General features: G+C 41.1%; 1 protein-coding gene across 1 annotated transcript in view; it reads left to right on the forward strand.

The window, feature by feature from the left end:
* si (sucrase-isomaltase) overlaps positions 1 to 18,986 on the forward strand; it is a gene marked incomplete at its 5' end in the record, with an annotated part of 62,910 nt that overhangs the window by 12,304 nt on the left and 31,620 nt on the right. The window contains 8 exons of the mRNA XM_079224883.1: positions 1,879 to 1,992; positions 2,791 to 2,875; positions 3,521 to 3,638; positions 6,859 to 7,030; positions 8,473 to 8,589; positions 10,331 to 10,485; positions 13,005 to 13,089; positions 17,147 to 17,203. Of these exons, the coding sequence (XP_079081009.1) occupies positions 1,879 to 1,992; positions 2,791 to 2,875; positions 3,521 to 3,638; positions 6,859 to 7,030; positions 8,473 to 8,589; positions 10,331 to 10,485; positions 13,005 to 13,089; positions 17,147 to 17,203 (903 nt within the window). The remainder of the gene's footprint in view (positions 1 to 1,878; positions 1,993 to 2,790; positions 2,876 to 3,520; positions 3,639 to 6,858; positions 7,031 to 8,472; positions 8,590 to 10,330; positions 10,486 to 13,004; positions 13,090 to 17,146; positions 17,204 to 18,986) is intronic.

The following is an 18,986-nucleotide window of genomic DNA, read 5'->3' on the forward strand; positions in this document are numbered from 1 at the left end:
CCTCGGCTAATCACCTTTTCATGCCGTTTATAACAGGTCAAACATATGCATTGATTCCGCATTAGTGTTTTATCTTAAAATGTTCCGCATCGACGCACCACAGATTAGGTGTGCAAGTGTGTGTGGAAGAGATGAAGAGGGAAGGAAAAAGTCAGTCTGTGTGTACATTTATGTGTATCAATTTCTCTAAACAAGACGCTATTCTTGCTCGTTTGTGCTTTATTTGTATGTGTAGGATTATAATTGATTCTAATTTATTTCCATATGAAGTATGTGTCCTGGTTCTAACAAAAGGTGGGGTCTTTGCAAAGTGACCTCTGCGATAGATGTGTCAGTGACGAAGGAGATACAGAGACAGGCTGTTATTTATTTTGCTCTTAGGACGGCTAATTGCTCGCAAAAGGATAAAAGCTTTTTCTGGTGGCCCATATGTTTCAGTGTGCGAGTAAAATCACAGCAGGACCTAGCTCACACAATAAACAAAGCAGCAAGGAGACAAAAGAGTCTACGTGGGTTCAAATGTAGGAATGACAGACAGTAACATGGGCTGAGAAAAAGGCGGGTGCAGGAAAACGGACACAGTCACGAATACTAGATTAGAGAGTAATGTACAGAGATACAGACTGGCTGTCTTTCTGAGTGCTGAAGTGACACGGAGGTACACTGGAAGTCAGTCACTTGAGAGACAAGAGGCAAAAAGAGATTACCGGGTAAACACAAAAAAGGGACAGACTGGATGGACGTCTTTCCACTTCCCATCTTGTCTGTCCCTTTTTTGGAGCAGATGCAGGCAGAGGGACAGATAGAAAACAAGAGAGACAGGTAATGATGACATAGATTTGCAGACTGGAGAGCAATAAAACTGATACAGATATACAAAAACTAGAGTGAGATATGCTGCGATAAAAGCCAGCAGGTCTGTTAAAAGTGGGCTGTAAGCGGCTAAGGGTCAGAAATCTAGAGATAAAAGAAGGAAGTACTAATTGGAAAAGGTTAGATTGCAACTGTGAGGCACTATCAATAAGATCTGACCTTGGAGTTCTGACCACCTGCCAAAAACAGCTGCCTATAAATCTGTGTGTGTGAGAGCATACATAAGCGTGATTCATGTCTTTGCTACAAACTGGGTTGTAAAGTCATTGGCAGTGGAAGGAAAAAGTAGAAAGATCGCTAGCGTGGAGCAACCTTGAGATTTAATATCTACTGTGCTTTACAGAAAGGTTTCACACACGGAAATACACTCACTCACACACACACTCGCGAAATCTCTGCCTTTCTCTGTTGATTAATCATTTTTCTCAAAACATGTCATTAAGGACGACTTCTAATACACAGTCACGTCTAGAGATTTCTATTGCATTATCGATTCCTCCTCTCCACTGGTCTCTTCTTCAACTCTCCTGTCTCTCTATCCCCGTTCTCCATTTCCATCTCTCGCTCTCTCTCTCTCTCATCAATTCCTTCACCTCCCGTACTTCAGCTCTATTCTGATCTTTAGTCTTTGCCACTTCCACATATTTAAGCTGTTTCTCAGACATTTCCATGGGCCTAGTTTTTGCTTCAGGGGAGCTCTCCACACCTACGCCATCGTGCTCGTGCTCCTTCATATTGTTTACCTGTACGATATTGTGGAGGCTCGCTTCTCACTTAATTAAAGACATGTTGCGGGTGCTTTTTGAAATGGATTAAAAAAGGAGAGCAAGAAAAAATGATATTGTCCCGTCAAAAAATGTACAGCATTGTGCTTTTGCAAAACAAAATCTGCAGTAGGTACCACCAGTAGGGGAGCTCACATGCCAAACCAATGTTCTCAGGGTTTTGCTCCAAAACTCTTAAAGTGTGCTTGTAAACACACCTCTCACGTTCTCTCCCTCTCAGGTGTGGCCAGGAGAGACAGTATTTCCAGACTACACCAGCCCAAACTGCATCGACTGGTGGGTTGATGAGTATGAGCGATTCTCCAAGGAGATCAAACATGACGCACTCTGGATCGTAAGTCAATGTTAAATACATACACTGAAAGTGTGTTTCCACTGATTAGATGTCCGCCAACCCAAAATCTTGACACTGACATTTTACTGCAGCCAATTACACACACACAGACACACACACACACACACACACACACACACACACACACACACACACACACACACACACACACACACACACACACACACACACACACACACATATGTGTTATATTAATATATTCATGTCGTTCATTTACGCTGAAAGTCGCTCAAAATATAAGCAGGCGTACGCTATCTATAAATATATATATAGAGTATATCTATAAATGTTTATTCTTTTAATCAAACTATTGTCTCTAATTAATTTGTGTCAAGGTATACTGTATGCTTTGGAATTCTCATTGTTAGTTTAAATACTACATCTTCTCACTTTTTCATGTATACACTGAGATTTCACAAAATGTTTGATCATGGAAATTTGGTTTAAAGTCATGGAAAAGTCATGGAAATCTATTGGTCAAAATGGGTATGAACCCTGCATTATGTTGTTAAAGGGTCTGCAGCTTTAGTAATTCATTCATTACTACTTATGATTGCTGCAACACACTGACTTCAAACACTATAGCACATCCTAGGTCCCTTTGTCTATCCAAGAGGTGAAATGTTTGTTCTTTTTTTTTTTTACATACAGAAAATATTCTCCTTTTTTAGTATATGATGATCACCTAAATGGAAGCATGTTGCAAATAATTCAAACTATAGGTTAAAATGATTTGAATTGTACTTTATGAAACCATGTCCTCTGATGCGCTTGCAGGACATGAATGAGGTGGCTAATTTTGAGAAAGGATCAACAAAGGGCTGTGATGATAACAACCTCAACTACCCTCCCTACACTCCAAGTAAGACACTTTTCTTTATATGTTCCGCTGCCATAATAGTACTATGTATTTTCTTTTCTTGCACAGTTTTGATATCCACGTCTATGCTCCATTAGAGACGTGGTTGAGTCTCAAAGCTTTGTCATGGCTGCATTGTTTGCAAGTTGGCCTTTGTGTACAGTCGTAAATCTACATATCTGCAAAGATACAGAGGATGTCACAGGCTTGCATTTGAAGCCCAGCTGGTGTGCACAAGTTGATAAATCCGTCACAATAGCTCATAAAGTAAGTTCAGGTCCAGAGGAAAACTCATCTAAAATAGCGGGTCCCTAGTGAGGGATTTTGAAAATGACTCTTCTGCCATGTCTTTTATTCCGACTGTGTCCCAGACAGGATGATCATAACTGGAAAAGGCAGGCTCCCCTGATGCCACCTTTTTATTGCACTCCTCCTTAGTCATCCTGTTCCTCCATTGCTCTGGCTGTCTCTCATTTCCTCATTGTTCCCAGTTCCTATTGCTGTATATATCAATGTCTCTCTTTCTTCTGTGCCCGTTTTCCTTCTTTCCTCTTCCATCATCACTGCATCCTCTATTTTGTATTCATGCCGTGCCTCTGCTCACCTTACTCCAATCTCTTTACCTCTCCATCTTGTCTCTCCCCACAGAGATTCTGGATGAGGTGATGTACAGTAAGACTCTGTGTATGGATGCCAAGCAGTTCTGGGGGAACCACTATGATGTCCACAGTCTGTATGGCTACTCTATGGTGCTGGCTACTGAAAAGTAAGTGCATTCACAAGGAGTTTGGACGCCAACTTGCTGCCACCCCTCCAGAGCAATGAGGCCATTGGCAAACTCAAAGTGTGTTGTGTAATGTCAAAACAGTGCGACACACGGGATCTTTAGCGTTAAGTGCAGTAGAATCAGTGGCTGTTGAGAAATGGCAACATAGTAATGGAGCTGAAATGGAAAAAGAAGAAGGTGCAACGAAGAAATCTGTCAGTTCAGCGCAGCCCAGTGAATTATGCCCTCGGCTAAATCAATGGCTGTGACTCTTGCAGACCATTTCAAGTTGTATCCCATGTGATAAGTGCAGAAATATGTTTTAATGAGCTTGAATCCCAGGGTGAGGGAATGAATTTCTCATCTGGGTCTGGCGCTGAAACTGTTTTTAAAGGGCCCATTACTACAGAGAGGCATCAATGAGATTATCGCATATAGTAATAATAATTATTATTATTGAAATATGGAAATTGATGGAGCTTTAGGCAGGTTAAAGTTGAGTTATGCTTTATTTATAGATATAGATGCAGGACACTCATTAGTCAGTATTATTATAGTCAATTTACATTTGATAGTTTACGGCGCACGCTAATTTGAGTACAACCACCAGTTTGTGTATATCCTGCAATCAAGTTATGCAAATGCATGTAAAGACCATTTAGCTAAATAAAGTATGCTGCCTAAAGTTCACCATGCCTCTGAAACTGTGCTTTGATGCCAAATTATATTGAGATGAGTCAGGTGTGCCTAAAATGCAGCTAATCTCTTTTTGTTTCCATCATGAAAACAAGCACAGAGCAATTTGAAAATAAGAGTAGCAGAGGAGGTTCACAAGAGCTCATCAGGTTCATAATCCAAAATACTATGAAAATTGTACAATCATGGAAGTCAGCCTGGCACATGAGCAAGTGCTGCACAAAACACAAACCACTTAAATGTCACAGAGGTATAAAGGCTGCAGTCACATTTATCTTGGTACAGGAATTTATTTAGTCTCCAAGCCCCCAGCTAGTCATTTCACACAAGGATAAAGTTGGCTTCAGTTGCCGGAATCCTAATATGCACTAATGGTGATGGTATGGGAAATTGCATCAATTAGAACGCAGCACACACCTGCACTAATGGCTTTTTCTGCTGATGGAAAATAACACCCTAAAACACTAAACAAATACAGCTATTGATGCAGAAATATATCATATACTGTATGTTGAGGTCAAAAAGTAGCAAGGAAGTGTTAACATGTCTCACGTCAGTGCTACAAGGGTTCCCTCACCTTTTCCCTCCACTTACTGAGATTTTCTGCCGATTCATCACTGCTACACACTTTCAGATGACAAAAATGAAATACTACTCACTGCATTTGATTAAATGCTACTGTAATGTTTCAGGTGTTACTGTTTTCCTTACCACGTCGGCAGAGGAAAAGTATTGTATTGTATTTCACAATACAATTATTATGGCACAGCATTCAGTATAATATTTAAAGTTCTTTGGGACATCTTTAAAGGGAGAGGATATAGGATTTGGTGGCCTCTAGCAGTGTGGTTGCAGATTGCAACCATCTGAATGCCCATTTGCAAACTCTTACTCTTAGATATTCGGGGGCCTTCAGGTAATGTAAAAATGCAAAAGGCTCTCGTTAGAGGCCGTTTGGTTTGTCCATTCTGGGCCACTGTAGAAACAAAGTGAAGCAACATGGCAGACATAGTGAAGCGGAACCGCTTCCTATTTAGATACAAAATGGCTCATTCTAAGCTAACAAAAACACACCAATTTCTAGTTGTAGAAAATGTAGTTACACACTGGCCCTTTAAAAGGTTGTTGTGATATTTGAATGAGAGAGTGAAACGGTTTTCACATTCACATTTGGCTCTCACATAAAGACATTCATTGCACATTAACAGGAAGGGAAAATGTGTGTAGTCTACATTAACGGACCTTACATTGTTGGGGCTTCCTCTTGCTGCTATTTTAAGCGTTTAAGAGTTCCCTAGGTATAGAAAATAGCATTCACTGCAGCCCACTTGGTAAAGAAAATTGAACTGAACGAAAAATAAATAAATTGGAACAGTATAACCCTTCACAACCACACAGAGGCCTCTCTCATGTCCCAATTTGGACATCGTCGATTCCCTTTCCTCACCTCCTCTCATCATGTCTTGGTCTCACCCGGAGATGCGAACGGAAGTGGTGAGGGAGAGAGGCATTTAACAAATTAGAAAATCCTCGCCTCGGAGCCGTTATTTTAAACCGACAGATGAGCATAACAGTGTTTGTGACATCTTATATATTTACTATGAATTCAATGCACAATCAAGGCATAATATGACAAGACTGTAGAACATAAACTCCACAAAGTGAAGGGCAGATCATTTGACTGCGCATTTGATCATTTTACAATTACAACTTGTGAATACAAAAAGAACACATTCGTAGAGTCCCGCCACGGTTTGAGATTATTCCAGCTGTGTGTCACGGCTCTTTCACATGCCACTGGTGACGAACAGAATACGCCGGTGTTTCCGCGTTCATAGCTCCTGCGGCAAGCCTTACACGCTCCTCGCTCTTCAAGCTGCATTTCAGGAATTGTGACGTCCTTCAAGATGGAGCGCCAAGATTGATTTCTGGGTCACAAGCCGGAGTAGTGAGCAGGCAAATATCGAGAAATGAGAAAGGCCCAGTAAACACAGCTGCACAAATACACACACATTGTATGCATTAAGGGGAACATAATACTACCACACACATGGTAAACACATACAAACATAAGGGAACATACACGTTAGCCGGAGACCATGAACTGCAAGCCCTCTGGAGAGCAGTTGCTGACTCACTCCTTTGGTATTGACGCTAGCTCATCTTTGCTTTGTCCACTTCCTACTTCTTTTCCTCCCTCTGTCCACACATTAAAATGTAGTATTGGCAAGAGACACATTTCATAAACATCATCAGGGTTCCATATTTTCATGGAAATCAATGTGGCTTTGATTTCCCTTTGCAAACTATAATAATAATCATGTACAATGGGGAAGTAAAGTACAACTAGCCCTGGCTTTGTCCCAAACTAATCTCTTTCATACTACCCGTGAGCATGTGTGTGTGCATAATATTAGTCTCTTCCTTGTGCTGTTGGAGTCATTCGGTGCCAATGTAACCATGTCTTTTTTATCTTAACAACCTCTCTTTCTCTTTCTTTCTCCGACTTCCCCCCCCCCCGCAGAGCTCTGCAGCGTGTGTTTGGAGGAAACCGTACTCTGATGTTGACCCGCTCCTCCTTCCCAGGTGTGGGAAAATATTCGGGTCACTGGCTGGGGGACAATGCTGCCAACTGGAACGACATCAAATGGGCCATCCCTGGAATGCTAGAGTTTGGGCTCTTCGGGATTCCCTATGTGAGTAGTACACCTCCACAAGGGCAAATACTGTTCATATTATGCTCAAGGTAAGTGAGTTTGACAGGAAAAACACTTTCTACCTGGATGCCATGACAGGGCTTAACAGGACTGCACAGAGTAATCCCTCTTCAGCTTTTCACTTGGGCTACAGATTTAGGCATTACGTCATACCAGTTTAATGTGGACCTCGTTTCAAGCCTTTTTACTTCTATTGTCACCACACACTCGCAGAAGAAAAAGTCTTGTTTGATTGATTTGATGCGAGTAAAAGAAAAACTCGAGGCAACCAAGAGCTCCTTGCAGTCGGTTCATTTTTAGCAAATATCCATTAATGCAGGAACATTTCACTTGAGGCTCAGACTCCCTTCCGATAGTATTAATGAAAGACAGAAACGCTGTTCAGTATGTAGAGCACTTGTATCATACAAAAAGGCCTTGTAGCAAATCAATTTGGCTTGAGCCAGTCGTAGGTCTTATTACGCGTTTCAGTTTAGTTAACATGTAGTTCTGGCATTAGGAACTTTCCCTCTCTTGCCTTTTTCAAAAGAGGATTCAGCAGCTAATTGAGATCCATGTTCAGGCGTAAGCACAAAGACAGGAGGGCAGGCAAGAAAAAGTGTGTCTGGAATGAGATCCATTAAAATGTGGAAGAACACCGGTTCCCTTTGTGGGAACACCACGTTGAAAAGACAAAAAAAGAATAGAAAACACACCACTAGTCAGTACCCATGTGCGCTCTATGTACTTGCATGCAGTGCAAACACAGGTAAGAAAACAGCAAAGAGTCGAACGCACACACAAACGCATACATGCACGCACACACACCTCCAGCTGTGCACATCAGGTGGTCTTATAGATGCCAACTACATCCAGGTGGGACTGTGTCAGGCAGATTACACACACACACTCACTCACACACAGTTTGGATCGATTGCCTCCCGTTGAGTCCGTTGTAAATGTGGCCAGTAGTAAACAAAAGAAAAGCAAGCAGTCTCTGTGGACTGGCCTTTGACGGAAGTCTCATTCTTGGCCTCCATTGTGCAATTAATGCAAATAAAGATCACTGCCCACATCTACTGTCTGCCAGTACATCTTGACTATATTGAGCGGACGTCAAGAAAGCCATTTTAAAAGACAAATATGTGTTCCGCTATCACATAAGTGCCCCTTTTTCACAACTGCGGGAGATTTGTTGACCTCGGATGCAGTTTATTTTCTTCTCTAAAGGCGCCTGGATTGACATTTATAATAAAAACAGAGCTACTATATTTTATTTTCAGTTCCAATACACATTCTTCTACTGGAATCCAGAGCATCATCTTCTTCTGAGTTTGACAACTGCAGCATTCAAATACACTGAATGTAACATTTAAGACATTAATAGAACTATAGTGTAGGTTCTGGCTGAATGTCAAGCTGTCGTCCCTCCTGTGTTTCAGATCGGGGCTGACATCTGTGGATTCTTTGACGACTGCAGTGAAGAGTTATGTCGTCGCTGGATGCAGGTGGGAGCTTTCTATCCCTTCAGCCGGAACCACAACGCTGAGGGCTACAAGGTACTGTGAAGGCATTTTGTTCTGCAATTCTTCGATTAGACTGTCAATTTTAGACGTGTGTATCACACGGCCATTGTTTGGTCTAAAGTGCTGCAGGGTATACCCTTCATTTCATAGCATTGCATGAAAGGTGCTATAAAATGCCAAGTGGTTAAAAATATAAACTTATTTCAGTATCCATGGTGATTGTCATCATACCAGCACTGGTACAGCTGTGCAGTGGGACCACTGATTTTGGGTTTAACACCAGGGATGTTATTTATTGAAAATCCATTATAGCTGCAGGTACTCGAACATCTGAGCCTGAAGTAAAACAAAGCCTGGTTGGTCCATACAAGGCAGATACTGCAAGACTTTAGTTACAAAATAACATGATGTGCCATGTGGCGGATACATGGCCAATGTTTTGTAAAATGGCAATTTCAGCTTAGGTGGCCCCAGTAGGCATCAGGGCAGTGTAGTCACTCTCCACTCATACACAGCGCCACCTCCTTCAACTCCGGCCTTGGGTCTTGGTGTATGTGTAGTAGGGCAGTGCGATAATAACACATTAATGCATATTGTACATTTATTTTATTCTGTTATTGTAATTTTCTCATATTCTACTTTATATTTCTTGATTGTCTTACTTTTTTTTATTTTATTTCAAACCCCAAACTTTGAAAACTACTTGGCAATAATAACACTAATACTAATCATGGAAATCAAAATGAGGATAGAGTGATATTTACGTTTATCTTTAGGAAGCACACTATAAATGTAAATGTCAGATTTAAAATGTCACAGAGAGACACAGGATAAGCACCCACTGAGCCCATAGTGTTTATATTGATCACACATACTGAGCTAGACGAACAAATAACCCGGGCGACAAAGTCAATCTGCAGCATTGAATAGCGTGAAAATGTATCCTCTGACAACATTCTTCAAGTGACATTTCAATGCTCATCACCGCTGCAAAAATAGCACAGCATAGATGAAGGAAGGGAGGGGGTTTATATGCTGGAGGACAGAGACATGATGATGATGATGAATCTGAAGTACGATTTCCACTAAACGAGACAGCTAATGTGTGACCTTTGCTTTGCCCTAATCATGGCTCTCAACACATGGCCATGCAGGCCAGTCCCCCCACACACACACACACACACACACACACACACACACACACACACACACACACACACACAATCCTCATCACACTCTCAGAGGTGCCGAGGGCATAAATGATTAGCCAGATGAGGGGAGCACGGCCTGTTAGCAGCTAATCACCCTCTCACTCTCCACTATCATCGGAATTAAATCATACTTCTGTTTCTTTCTCACACACTTTTTCTCCTTTTATATCTTTTTCTCAAGTTTTCTTTTGCTCATTCACTTTGCAAACGCTGCTTTTAGATTAGTCCTATGTAAAGTTAATTTCCATTTTGATCTGTGTAATTAGTTAATGTCCACTTACTCATGAATGATTTGGCGACGTAAAACGAATATAGTTCATTGTTTTTCTTCTTTACCTTTCTCCCGTCACACCTTTCTGTCCTCTTACTCCAAATCCGTCTCTCCATTTCCCTTATCTCCCCTCCAACGTATTTCTTTTCTCATTCAAACAAGCTCTCTTTTCCATCTCCCCATCTCTTTCTCTTTTTCCTGTGTGGATAAAAGACAAATCTTTATTTCCCATTTGCCCTTCTTCTCTCCCGTTCATCAACCCCATCCCATTAATCCATCTGTCTGTCTCAAGCCCCAGGATCCAGCTGCCTTTGGTCCCAACTCAACACTGGTGAACAGCTCTAAACATTACTTGACGATACGTTACACACTTCTGCCTTACCTCTACACACTCTTCTACAAAGCCCACACTACAGGGGAGACTGTTGTACGTCCCGTCATGCACGAGTAAGTAATTTAAAAATATTGTATCTACACAGTCCTCATGATATCAGACAGGGACACTCAAGGAATTGAACATCCATAGGAAATGGTTATACATTTAGGTGGAAACAGCTCTGTTGTTTGAGGGAGTTATCACAGATTTGGTTAAGTGACAAGGAGTCTGCTGATGGAGCTAATAATGCTAATGTGACCATCAATCTTAGTTAAGTCAACAATATCACATGTGAGGAGTTTGGGGTGGTGGAGTTAGCTGTGGCAGTAAATTACTTTGGGAAGACAGGCCTCCTCTCCACACAAACCAAATTAGCATGTAGCAGGACTTTAGCTTTATATGCCATTATGGTATGAATGACCATAAAATTATATTTGATAACGTATTCTCTAGTGAACATTCATTTAGCATGCATGAGGAAAAGCACCGTCAAACTGCCGGGGGAAAACGTGCCCAAAACCAATTCAGCTCATACAGAAGTTATATTCACATTATCATTTTGGACAACATCTCCAAACAACCACAAGACATTTACTCAACTGCTATATGAACTTCTTGTTTTAAGGGAAGGTGTAGACATACATAACAAATGAACACACAAAGATGCCAGCTGAAACCGCACATATTCAGCAGCATAGCAGATGTCAAACTGCCAGCTGCAAAACATCCCTTGCAAACACACAGAGGCTATAAATGCCAATAATTCATTCACATCATGAATTGAATCATAAACAGCAACAGCAGTGCAGCAAATCTGAACCCAGAAATAACCCACAACAATGCAGCCACGGCCAGCTACTGGCACTGCCAAGCAAACACAACCATGAAGCAAACAGCAGTACAGCAGCATGCTTACCTTTGACCCTGGTATAGTGGCGAGACGAAATCCGGTGAGTAGTCATCCATAAGGACACGAATAGACTAAGGTAAACGCATTGACATGAGCATAATGAATAGTTAATGCCTTAATGTCCACACAAAAGACCTACATGACTATGAATGGACGTCACTGGACACGGTTGGGAATGAGTCCTTCTTTGTAGTACATCACAAACCATTGAAGTCAATCAGCCAACACAACTAGAACTTGGGTGCTTTGCTTGAACTGACTTTATGCTCAATGTAGCACTTCTGAATTATATTAGACTAAGAAGAAAGATTGTTTCATTTATTATTATTATTTTCCATTATTTTATTTTTTTACAATAAGTAATTTACAACAGGATTGTTTATCTGTTAGGCATTGGAGAAAATATATTTTGTGCATATTTAAATGTAGGAGTCATCTGAGAGATGTAATCCCCTGAATAAACACATGCATGTATATTAATCGTAGTTAAATCAGCAATATAACATACATTTAAGGAGGTTGGAGGGGAGGAGATAGCTGTTAAAGGAAACAGTGTTGTCAAGCCAGGCCTCCTCTCCTCTTCACACAAAGCACATTAGCGATCAGAAGGAGTTTATTGTCCAACCACAGCATTCTCTAGTAATCTTTTTTTTTTACACAATTTTTTCAAACATGTCCAAACGTGTTTTTTGTCACATGTTTGGGCATGTTTTCACACGAAAACATGCCAAGTTGCCTATTCTTCTTATCATCTTGAACATTAGCGCCAAGGCAAGCCTTTGAACTTCATGTTACACATCCATTGCAAATGAACACACAGATTTGAATGAAAACGCACATCCTAAGCAGCATTGCAGATTGCAAATAGCCAGCATCACAACATCACGTGCAGGCAAGCACAGGCCATGAACGGCAGTAAGGAACAACAACAGCAGAGCGACAAAGCTGAAACCTGAACTAGCCGAAAACAAAACAGCCAAATCTAGTTTACTGGCATTGTCAAGCGAGCGCAATTCGAAGCAACCATAAAGCCAAAAGCAGCTCACATTTGACCGCAGTATAGTGGCAAGTAGAAATCCGGTGACTGGTGGGAAACAGGAATACTCAGCTTCCCGGCATCTGAAGTGACAGCTGTCTGACAACCAGCTGAGCGTGTGCAGAGAGCGGCAGCAGAAGACACGCAGTGCACCGCCATTATTTACTCATTAAAACAGTCTTCCAAGTGGAGAAGCAGGGACTGTGAGAGGTAAACTGTGTGGCAGCAAACGCATCAATGTGGGAATAATGAGAAGACCAGTGACAGGTTGTAATGCCCGCACTGTACACCTGCATGCATATTGAGTGGACGTTTTAGCTGGAAATGAGCCAATCAAAGTACAGTACAAACAGCTGATGCCAATCAGACAGTAGAAGGGCGATTTCTGTGCTCTGCCTGAACAAACTTCACAACCTAAACTATCTTTATTTAGCACTTTTTTTTCAGTAGCGTGTTAATGAAGGACTATATTAGTCTAATTAAAAACGTTAATTCTCTCACCTCATATACAAAGGTAAACCGGTACTTGATAAGATACATCATGTCTTTACACAATGACTTTAGTCTAAAATGTGTTTTTATTTGCAGAAACAGGATTACAAATATATCTAATTGATTCTATACTCTTCTTTGTCACTCCCAAGATTCTACTCCGACAGACTCACCTGGAAAGTGGACCAACAGTTCCTCTGGGGAAAGCATCTGCTCATCACACCTGTACTACACCCGGTCAGCAAAGACACCCAAATACAAGACATAAACATGCTTTGGTCCTTCAAATGCATGTGCTCACTTTCATGACTGTACTATATCACATCTGGACATAACCTACCACCAAATACAGCTACAGTAAATATGGAAATGTACATGTCAAACATATAGAAATGTGTCTCACAGATGATGCAGATGAGATGATCAGTCACACACACTCTCACACACACACACACACACACACACACACACACACACACACACACACACACACACACAGTGACCTCCGCTGGGAAAACATGACATGGGATTTTCTTTGTTGCCATCCCCTCCTCTCATCCCTCTTTCTTCTCTCTTTCATATCCTCCCTCTTTTCTCTCAACTCTAATGAGAGCACTGACCTCATTACCAGCAGATTAGAAGTGTAGATAGAAGTGTGTGTTTGTGCATGTTTCTCTCAGTGTGTGTGTGTTTGTGTCTGCACCTGTGTGTACTAGGAAATGTGCGTGGCTGTATGTGCATGTGTATGCGTGCATACACAGTGATTGCGGTCATGTCAAAGTGGCCTGATTAATAAGCAATTTAGCATGGCCTCTTGTGAATTACAGAATAGTGGAAAGCAAATTGGATTCATAGTGGGGCCAGGGATAAAGTAACTTCAATCAGTGTGATTGTGGAAAAGTTTCTCATGCAAAAAGTGGAGGGTTTATGCTTGCAGGGCCTCATGGCTCGAGTTGGTCTGAGGGGAAGGGACAAGGAAGGGCCACAAGGTGACTACATAGGTTATAATTTGAATTTGGAGCCAAATGCAGACAGCCACGGGGGACGGAGAGGGATTTCAAACTGTGATTTAATAAAGAAACATCCAAAATAAAAACTTGTGTCCAAAAGGGAGTAACTCAAAATCCAATAACTAGAACGGTCAAAAAAATAAATCAGGCCGCTCAAACAACTGCACAAGGACTACAAACAGGAGACATAGCAGATGAACGGACAACAGACAGGACGATAAATACACAAGAAACTAATCAGACAACAGGACACAGGCGGGCAGACATGAGGACAGGCTGACAGGTGGAAGAAACATAAGGGAACAGAGGAAGGCTGACGAGACAAATCCAACACAGGTGATTTATAGAAAAAGGATAAACACAAAGACAGGAAGTTAAATAAACACAGGACAAGAGGCAGAAAACTTCAAAATATAACTGGAAACCAACTACACCAAAACCAAGATCAGTGACTGATAATTCAATAGAGATAAATGCCTTATATAAAAATTAATCTCCGTGGAGGAAATGTGTGACCTTGCTTGTAATGGTGCAGAAATGTCACGGATGAATTCACTGTGGAACATTATGAGTGACATTCTAAGCAACTGCATGGTTTGTTTATAGGGAGGCATAATATTGCAAGTCCCCGCCATGTACAGATGACGCATTCAGGCCTACAATTCTCACTTAATGCATCATGACACATTTGGACAGCTCTGCGTTTGAGACCAGTCGTTCACACCACAGCACACGTGTTCAGTGTACAGAAAAAAGTTTTGTTTTCTCTGCTTGAGGGTGTTCACTATTCAAATCAATTTGTCCAACATATCCTAGACAAATGTTCCACCAGTGTTTGTAAGCTTTTGAGTAACATTTGTTCAAGTGCCCAGAATTTGCGTTGAACCAAACCCAAGCAAAACACCAAAGATGCTCCTTGCTGCTCGATCCACTCTTACGATCAATACTTACAAGACCTCATGTGAATCTCCCCTCCCACTTATGCATACTGAAGTTCATGGCAGGCAGAAAAATACCAAACAGGTCCAAGGTAGCAAGCAGAAAAAACTGGATCTGACAAAAATGCAACATGAATGGCATAATGAAGCCAATATGGTCACAATGGCCCCAAGGAACCCATTGCCAATTAGTGTGAATGTGGCTTTGAGCATTTTTGACACCATTTTTTCAAATATTGTTGTTATTTTTACCAGAGAGTAACTTTAATTATTATTTTCGTCTCCGATGTATTACGTTTTTTAATTATATATTCATCTCTTGTAGAACAATAACAGCAGCACTGTGTAGTGCAGTGGCATATGCTTTAGAAACACTTCAGGCCTTGGTCAGTGCCACTTTAAAAGGACCTCGGTCAGCGCTACTTTAAAAGGACTGTCAGATCCGGTGGGGCTGAATATTCATCTTTTTCCGGTGACAGTGTGCTGCTGAGCCTGCTGTGGTTTAAGACCGGGTAAGGGCAGGCATTAAGAACAGAGCGCCAACTATCAGTTTCAGATGCATCAGGCTGTGAAAGGGCCACATGAACAGATCGTGTCAGCCACTTGAGTGAGGTCACAAGCCGATCTCTAACAACCCTTCACATTCTGCCATCACTTTTCTTTTTTCATTATTCTCATATCTCTCTGTCTCTTTCTATTTATCGCTCCGTCCGCCTGCCTCTCCTTTTCTCTAATGATGCTCTTGCTCCATCATTCAGATCAGTCGATGCTTTAACCTTGATCTCTGTGATAAACTCGGGAGATCTCCTGCTCTCTCTCTCTCTGTCATCCCCTCTAGTCTTCATCCATGCTTCCAGTCTCGCCCATTGCTCCCTTTACTTTTTTAGCTCATCATTTCATCAAGCATTGGCTCCCTTATCTCATCCGCATTCTCTTAATCAGCTGCTGTCAACTCATCCTTATGATCCCATTTCATTTCATCCCATCTCTCTTTCCTCCCCTCTCTCACTCTCACTTCCTCTCTCATCTACCTCAGCTACCATCTGATCATTCTGCCAGTATGAATCTTTAGCCCACCTGATCAAATCTTACCCCATGGCTAACTGAGCTTTAGTACTCCAAATGAGGATACAGGCCTCATGCCTTGTCCTTCTCAATCGCAGTTAGCAGCCATGCTAGGTCCTGCAGTCTCTACCCATTAGTCAGCGTGGTGATTGATAGGCGCCGCGAGCAAATCAGACACCAGAAAAAGAGGTATAGGGGGAGCATCCATTTCCCCAGGCTGTCGCCCCACAGGCTGTCGCCCCACAGGATGTCACCCAACATGCTGTCACCCCACAGGCTGTGTAGCAGTTGTGACAGTTGATCTGCCCCAAACTGCAATTGTGGACCCCAGAGAGGAACATGAAGTCATTTAATATGATTGAATTATACATTTATTGCAATATCTTTCTATTTTATTTTGTTATTTCATTTGAGTTCCACATGTACTTGGGGGTGTTATGCATTTAAAATGATTTGCTTCTGTTTATTTATCCTTTGTTCCGCATCTTCTTCCCTGTTTGTTCTTCCTTGGCTTCCTGTCAACCCTCTTTCTGGTTCATTAACAGGCCTCAGAGGGCCATGCTTTCTTTCACTAAAAAGAAAAGCGAGTTAGAGAGAGGTGCCATCCGTGCCTTTGACAGACGGTCTAGGCCTACACAGCTGACATGGTGTATTTCACAAGTTGGTGTGTTTTGAAAAGGACCGAGTTCGCTCTTTCTTTCGCTGCGCTCTCGGTGTTTATCTCTCCCCCTCTCTGTCCTGCCCTGTCAGAAAGAGCAGAGAAGTGACAAAGCTATCAAAGGCTTGGTGCTCTTCTATTGATTGCTCCTGTCTGTCCACCACCTTAAGCTATCAAAGGCTGTTACCTATCAGTCGTCCCTTGATGCCGTCTTTTCCATCATCTGTTGCATTATAGCACTGTAGACTGAAATGTCACAAGGATTTTGCGGATACTTTATATCAGATGGTAGGCAGTTTTGAAATAACTCTCCTTGATAGAAACATTTTATCTTCTTCTTTATAATTAAGTTGCAGTGATTTATAGCAGCAAGAAATATCCATGCTTCCGTTGTTGTTTATTGTGGCTTCTATACGGTTTAGGCCTGTATGAGATTAGTGTCAGGAGCAGAAGCAGGTGTTACTGGCTGCAAACACAGGCATGCTTTCACACAGAACACAAAGCTGACACCTTTTTATGTCTACATAACAAATCAGAGGTATATAATGTTGTATTCAACGAACATTTAGATTTGTTCAAATACACACAAATGTGATGACATATTTTGTTCTTGTTTTCCGCAGGGTGTGGACAACGTGCGGGCATATGTCCCGGATGCTGTGTGGTATGACTATGAGACGGTAAGACAACAATCTGCTCTTGCTAAAAAAAGTTTCCTCAAAAGCATGAGAAATGGGCAAAAGTTGTTCGACATGTAAATTACATTAAAAATACTTGCAGCAGATATTGCAAACACCACTTCTTTCAGCTGAAATTGTTGCGGAAATAAATAAAAAATGTAGGTGAAAAAGGAACTTTACCTGCAGTGCACAACGTCTCAGTGAAGTGCACATGGCATTCATTTATTAGTTATTATGGCCATACAATTATATACTTAAAATACTTAAAAATACTTAAAAATAAAATATGTGAGAGGAATTTGATCCATGCTTTAACTAGACATTACGTGTGGGTGTCCCCCATGTTTTTCCTATCCAATTTGCAAACAAGAAGACAGAATATACAAAACACCTTTCACTAAAATGCAATCAGACTTGAAAGTGATTTTTATATATATATATATATATATATATATATATATATATATATATATATATATATATATATATATATATATATATATATATATGTAACAGAAGGGCACAGAGGACACCAGAGTTAGGGCAGCGCAGCAATCACAGGCAGAGTCAGTTCTGCCGGTTTCAAAAGGATTTTAATTAAACAAACATAAAACAACTCAAAACGTAGCTCGGTCCAGAGCTGTATCAGTTATCTACTGAACTACCGTCTCTTAGCCGGGCCGCTAGTCGACTTACCGGCTCAATTCTCAACCTTCACAAAGAGGCGACGCCTCTCTTCTCCTCTCGTCGCATGTCCTCCTGCTCCGTTCCTCTCCTTGGCTTTTGTAAGCTTCCTTGACGAGGGGGATCTGGATCAGGTGTGTCTCGTCCCACACCTGATCCCAATGCTCTCCTGACGAGTGGGTGGAGCCTTCTGGCTGCAATGTAGATTCCATCCACCACACCTCCCCTCAGGCCCTTACTATATATATATATATATATATATATATATGTATATATATATATATATATATATATATATATATATACATATATATATATATATATATATATATATATATATATATATATATATATATATATATATATATATACATATATAGTATATACAGTCTTAAGAAACTGAACATCATAAGCTTTCAAAATATGTTAAACAGAAAAATGTATGACAAAGAGGCTAAACAGGATTAATTGAAGGGTTAAATAACCCTTCTATTAATCCATTGATTATGCATCCATGCATTATTTTTTACAGGTGGACCTGATTAACTGGTAACATAACTGTGCTCTCTGAAATTAAGTGCTCTCTGAAAATGATTGCAAAATGGCTTATAATCATTATGTGGAATTAACACAAACATGTATCGCATGAAAGTTTTTGCCTCAAGATCTTTATTTTATACCGAGAGATGAGAGGGACAAGACATAGTGAGGACAAAGATAGAGTGAAAGAGGGGACAGCGAAGAGAGGAGAGAGACTATCTCCCTGACAAAGAGATAAAAGAGGTGTTGAGCTCCTTTGGGACCTTATTTGAGCGTCACAGTGGCGATGTAAAGTGCCCACTGATCAGATGAACGATTAGATTGGCGGTCTTGCTGCCGGCCCCTTGTCCTGGTTGGTCCCCTGTGATTATCTGGGCAGGAGGATGGAAGGGTTCGTGGGGGAGTATTGATGTAGTGAAAATGACCATGAAAAACAACTTATGGAGGTAAGAAATAATGGAAAAAAAAGGGACGCAGGAACAAAAACACACAGGATGTGAGATGAACTTAGAGAAAGCAAGTAAAAAAGAAAGAACAGTATGTGACATGAAGCCAGAGG

Source organism: Taurulus bubalis (genome assembly GCF_910589615.1).
Source record: "Taurulus bubalis genome assembly, chromosome: 10".
Lineage (NCBI taxonomy): Eukaryota > Metazoa > Chordata > Actinopteri > Perciformes > Cottidae > Taurulus > Taurulus bubalis.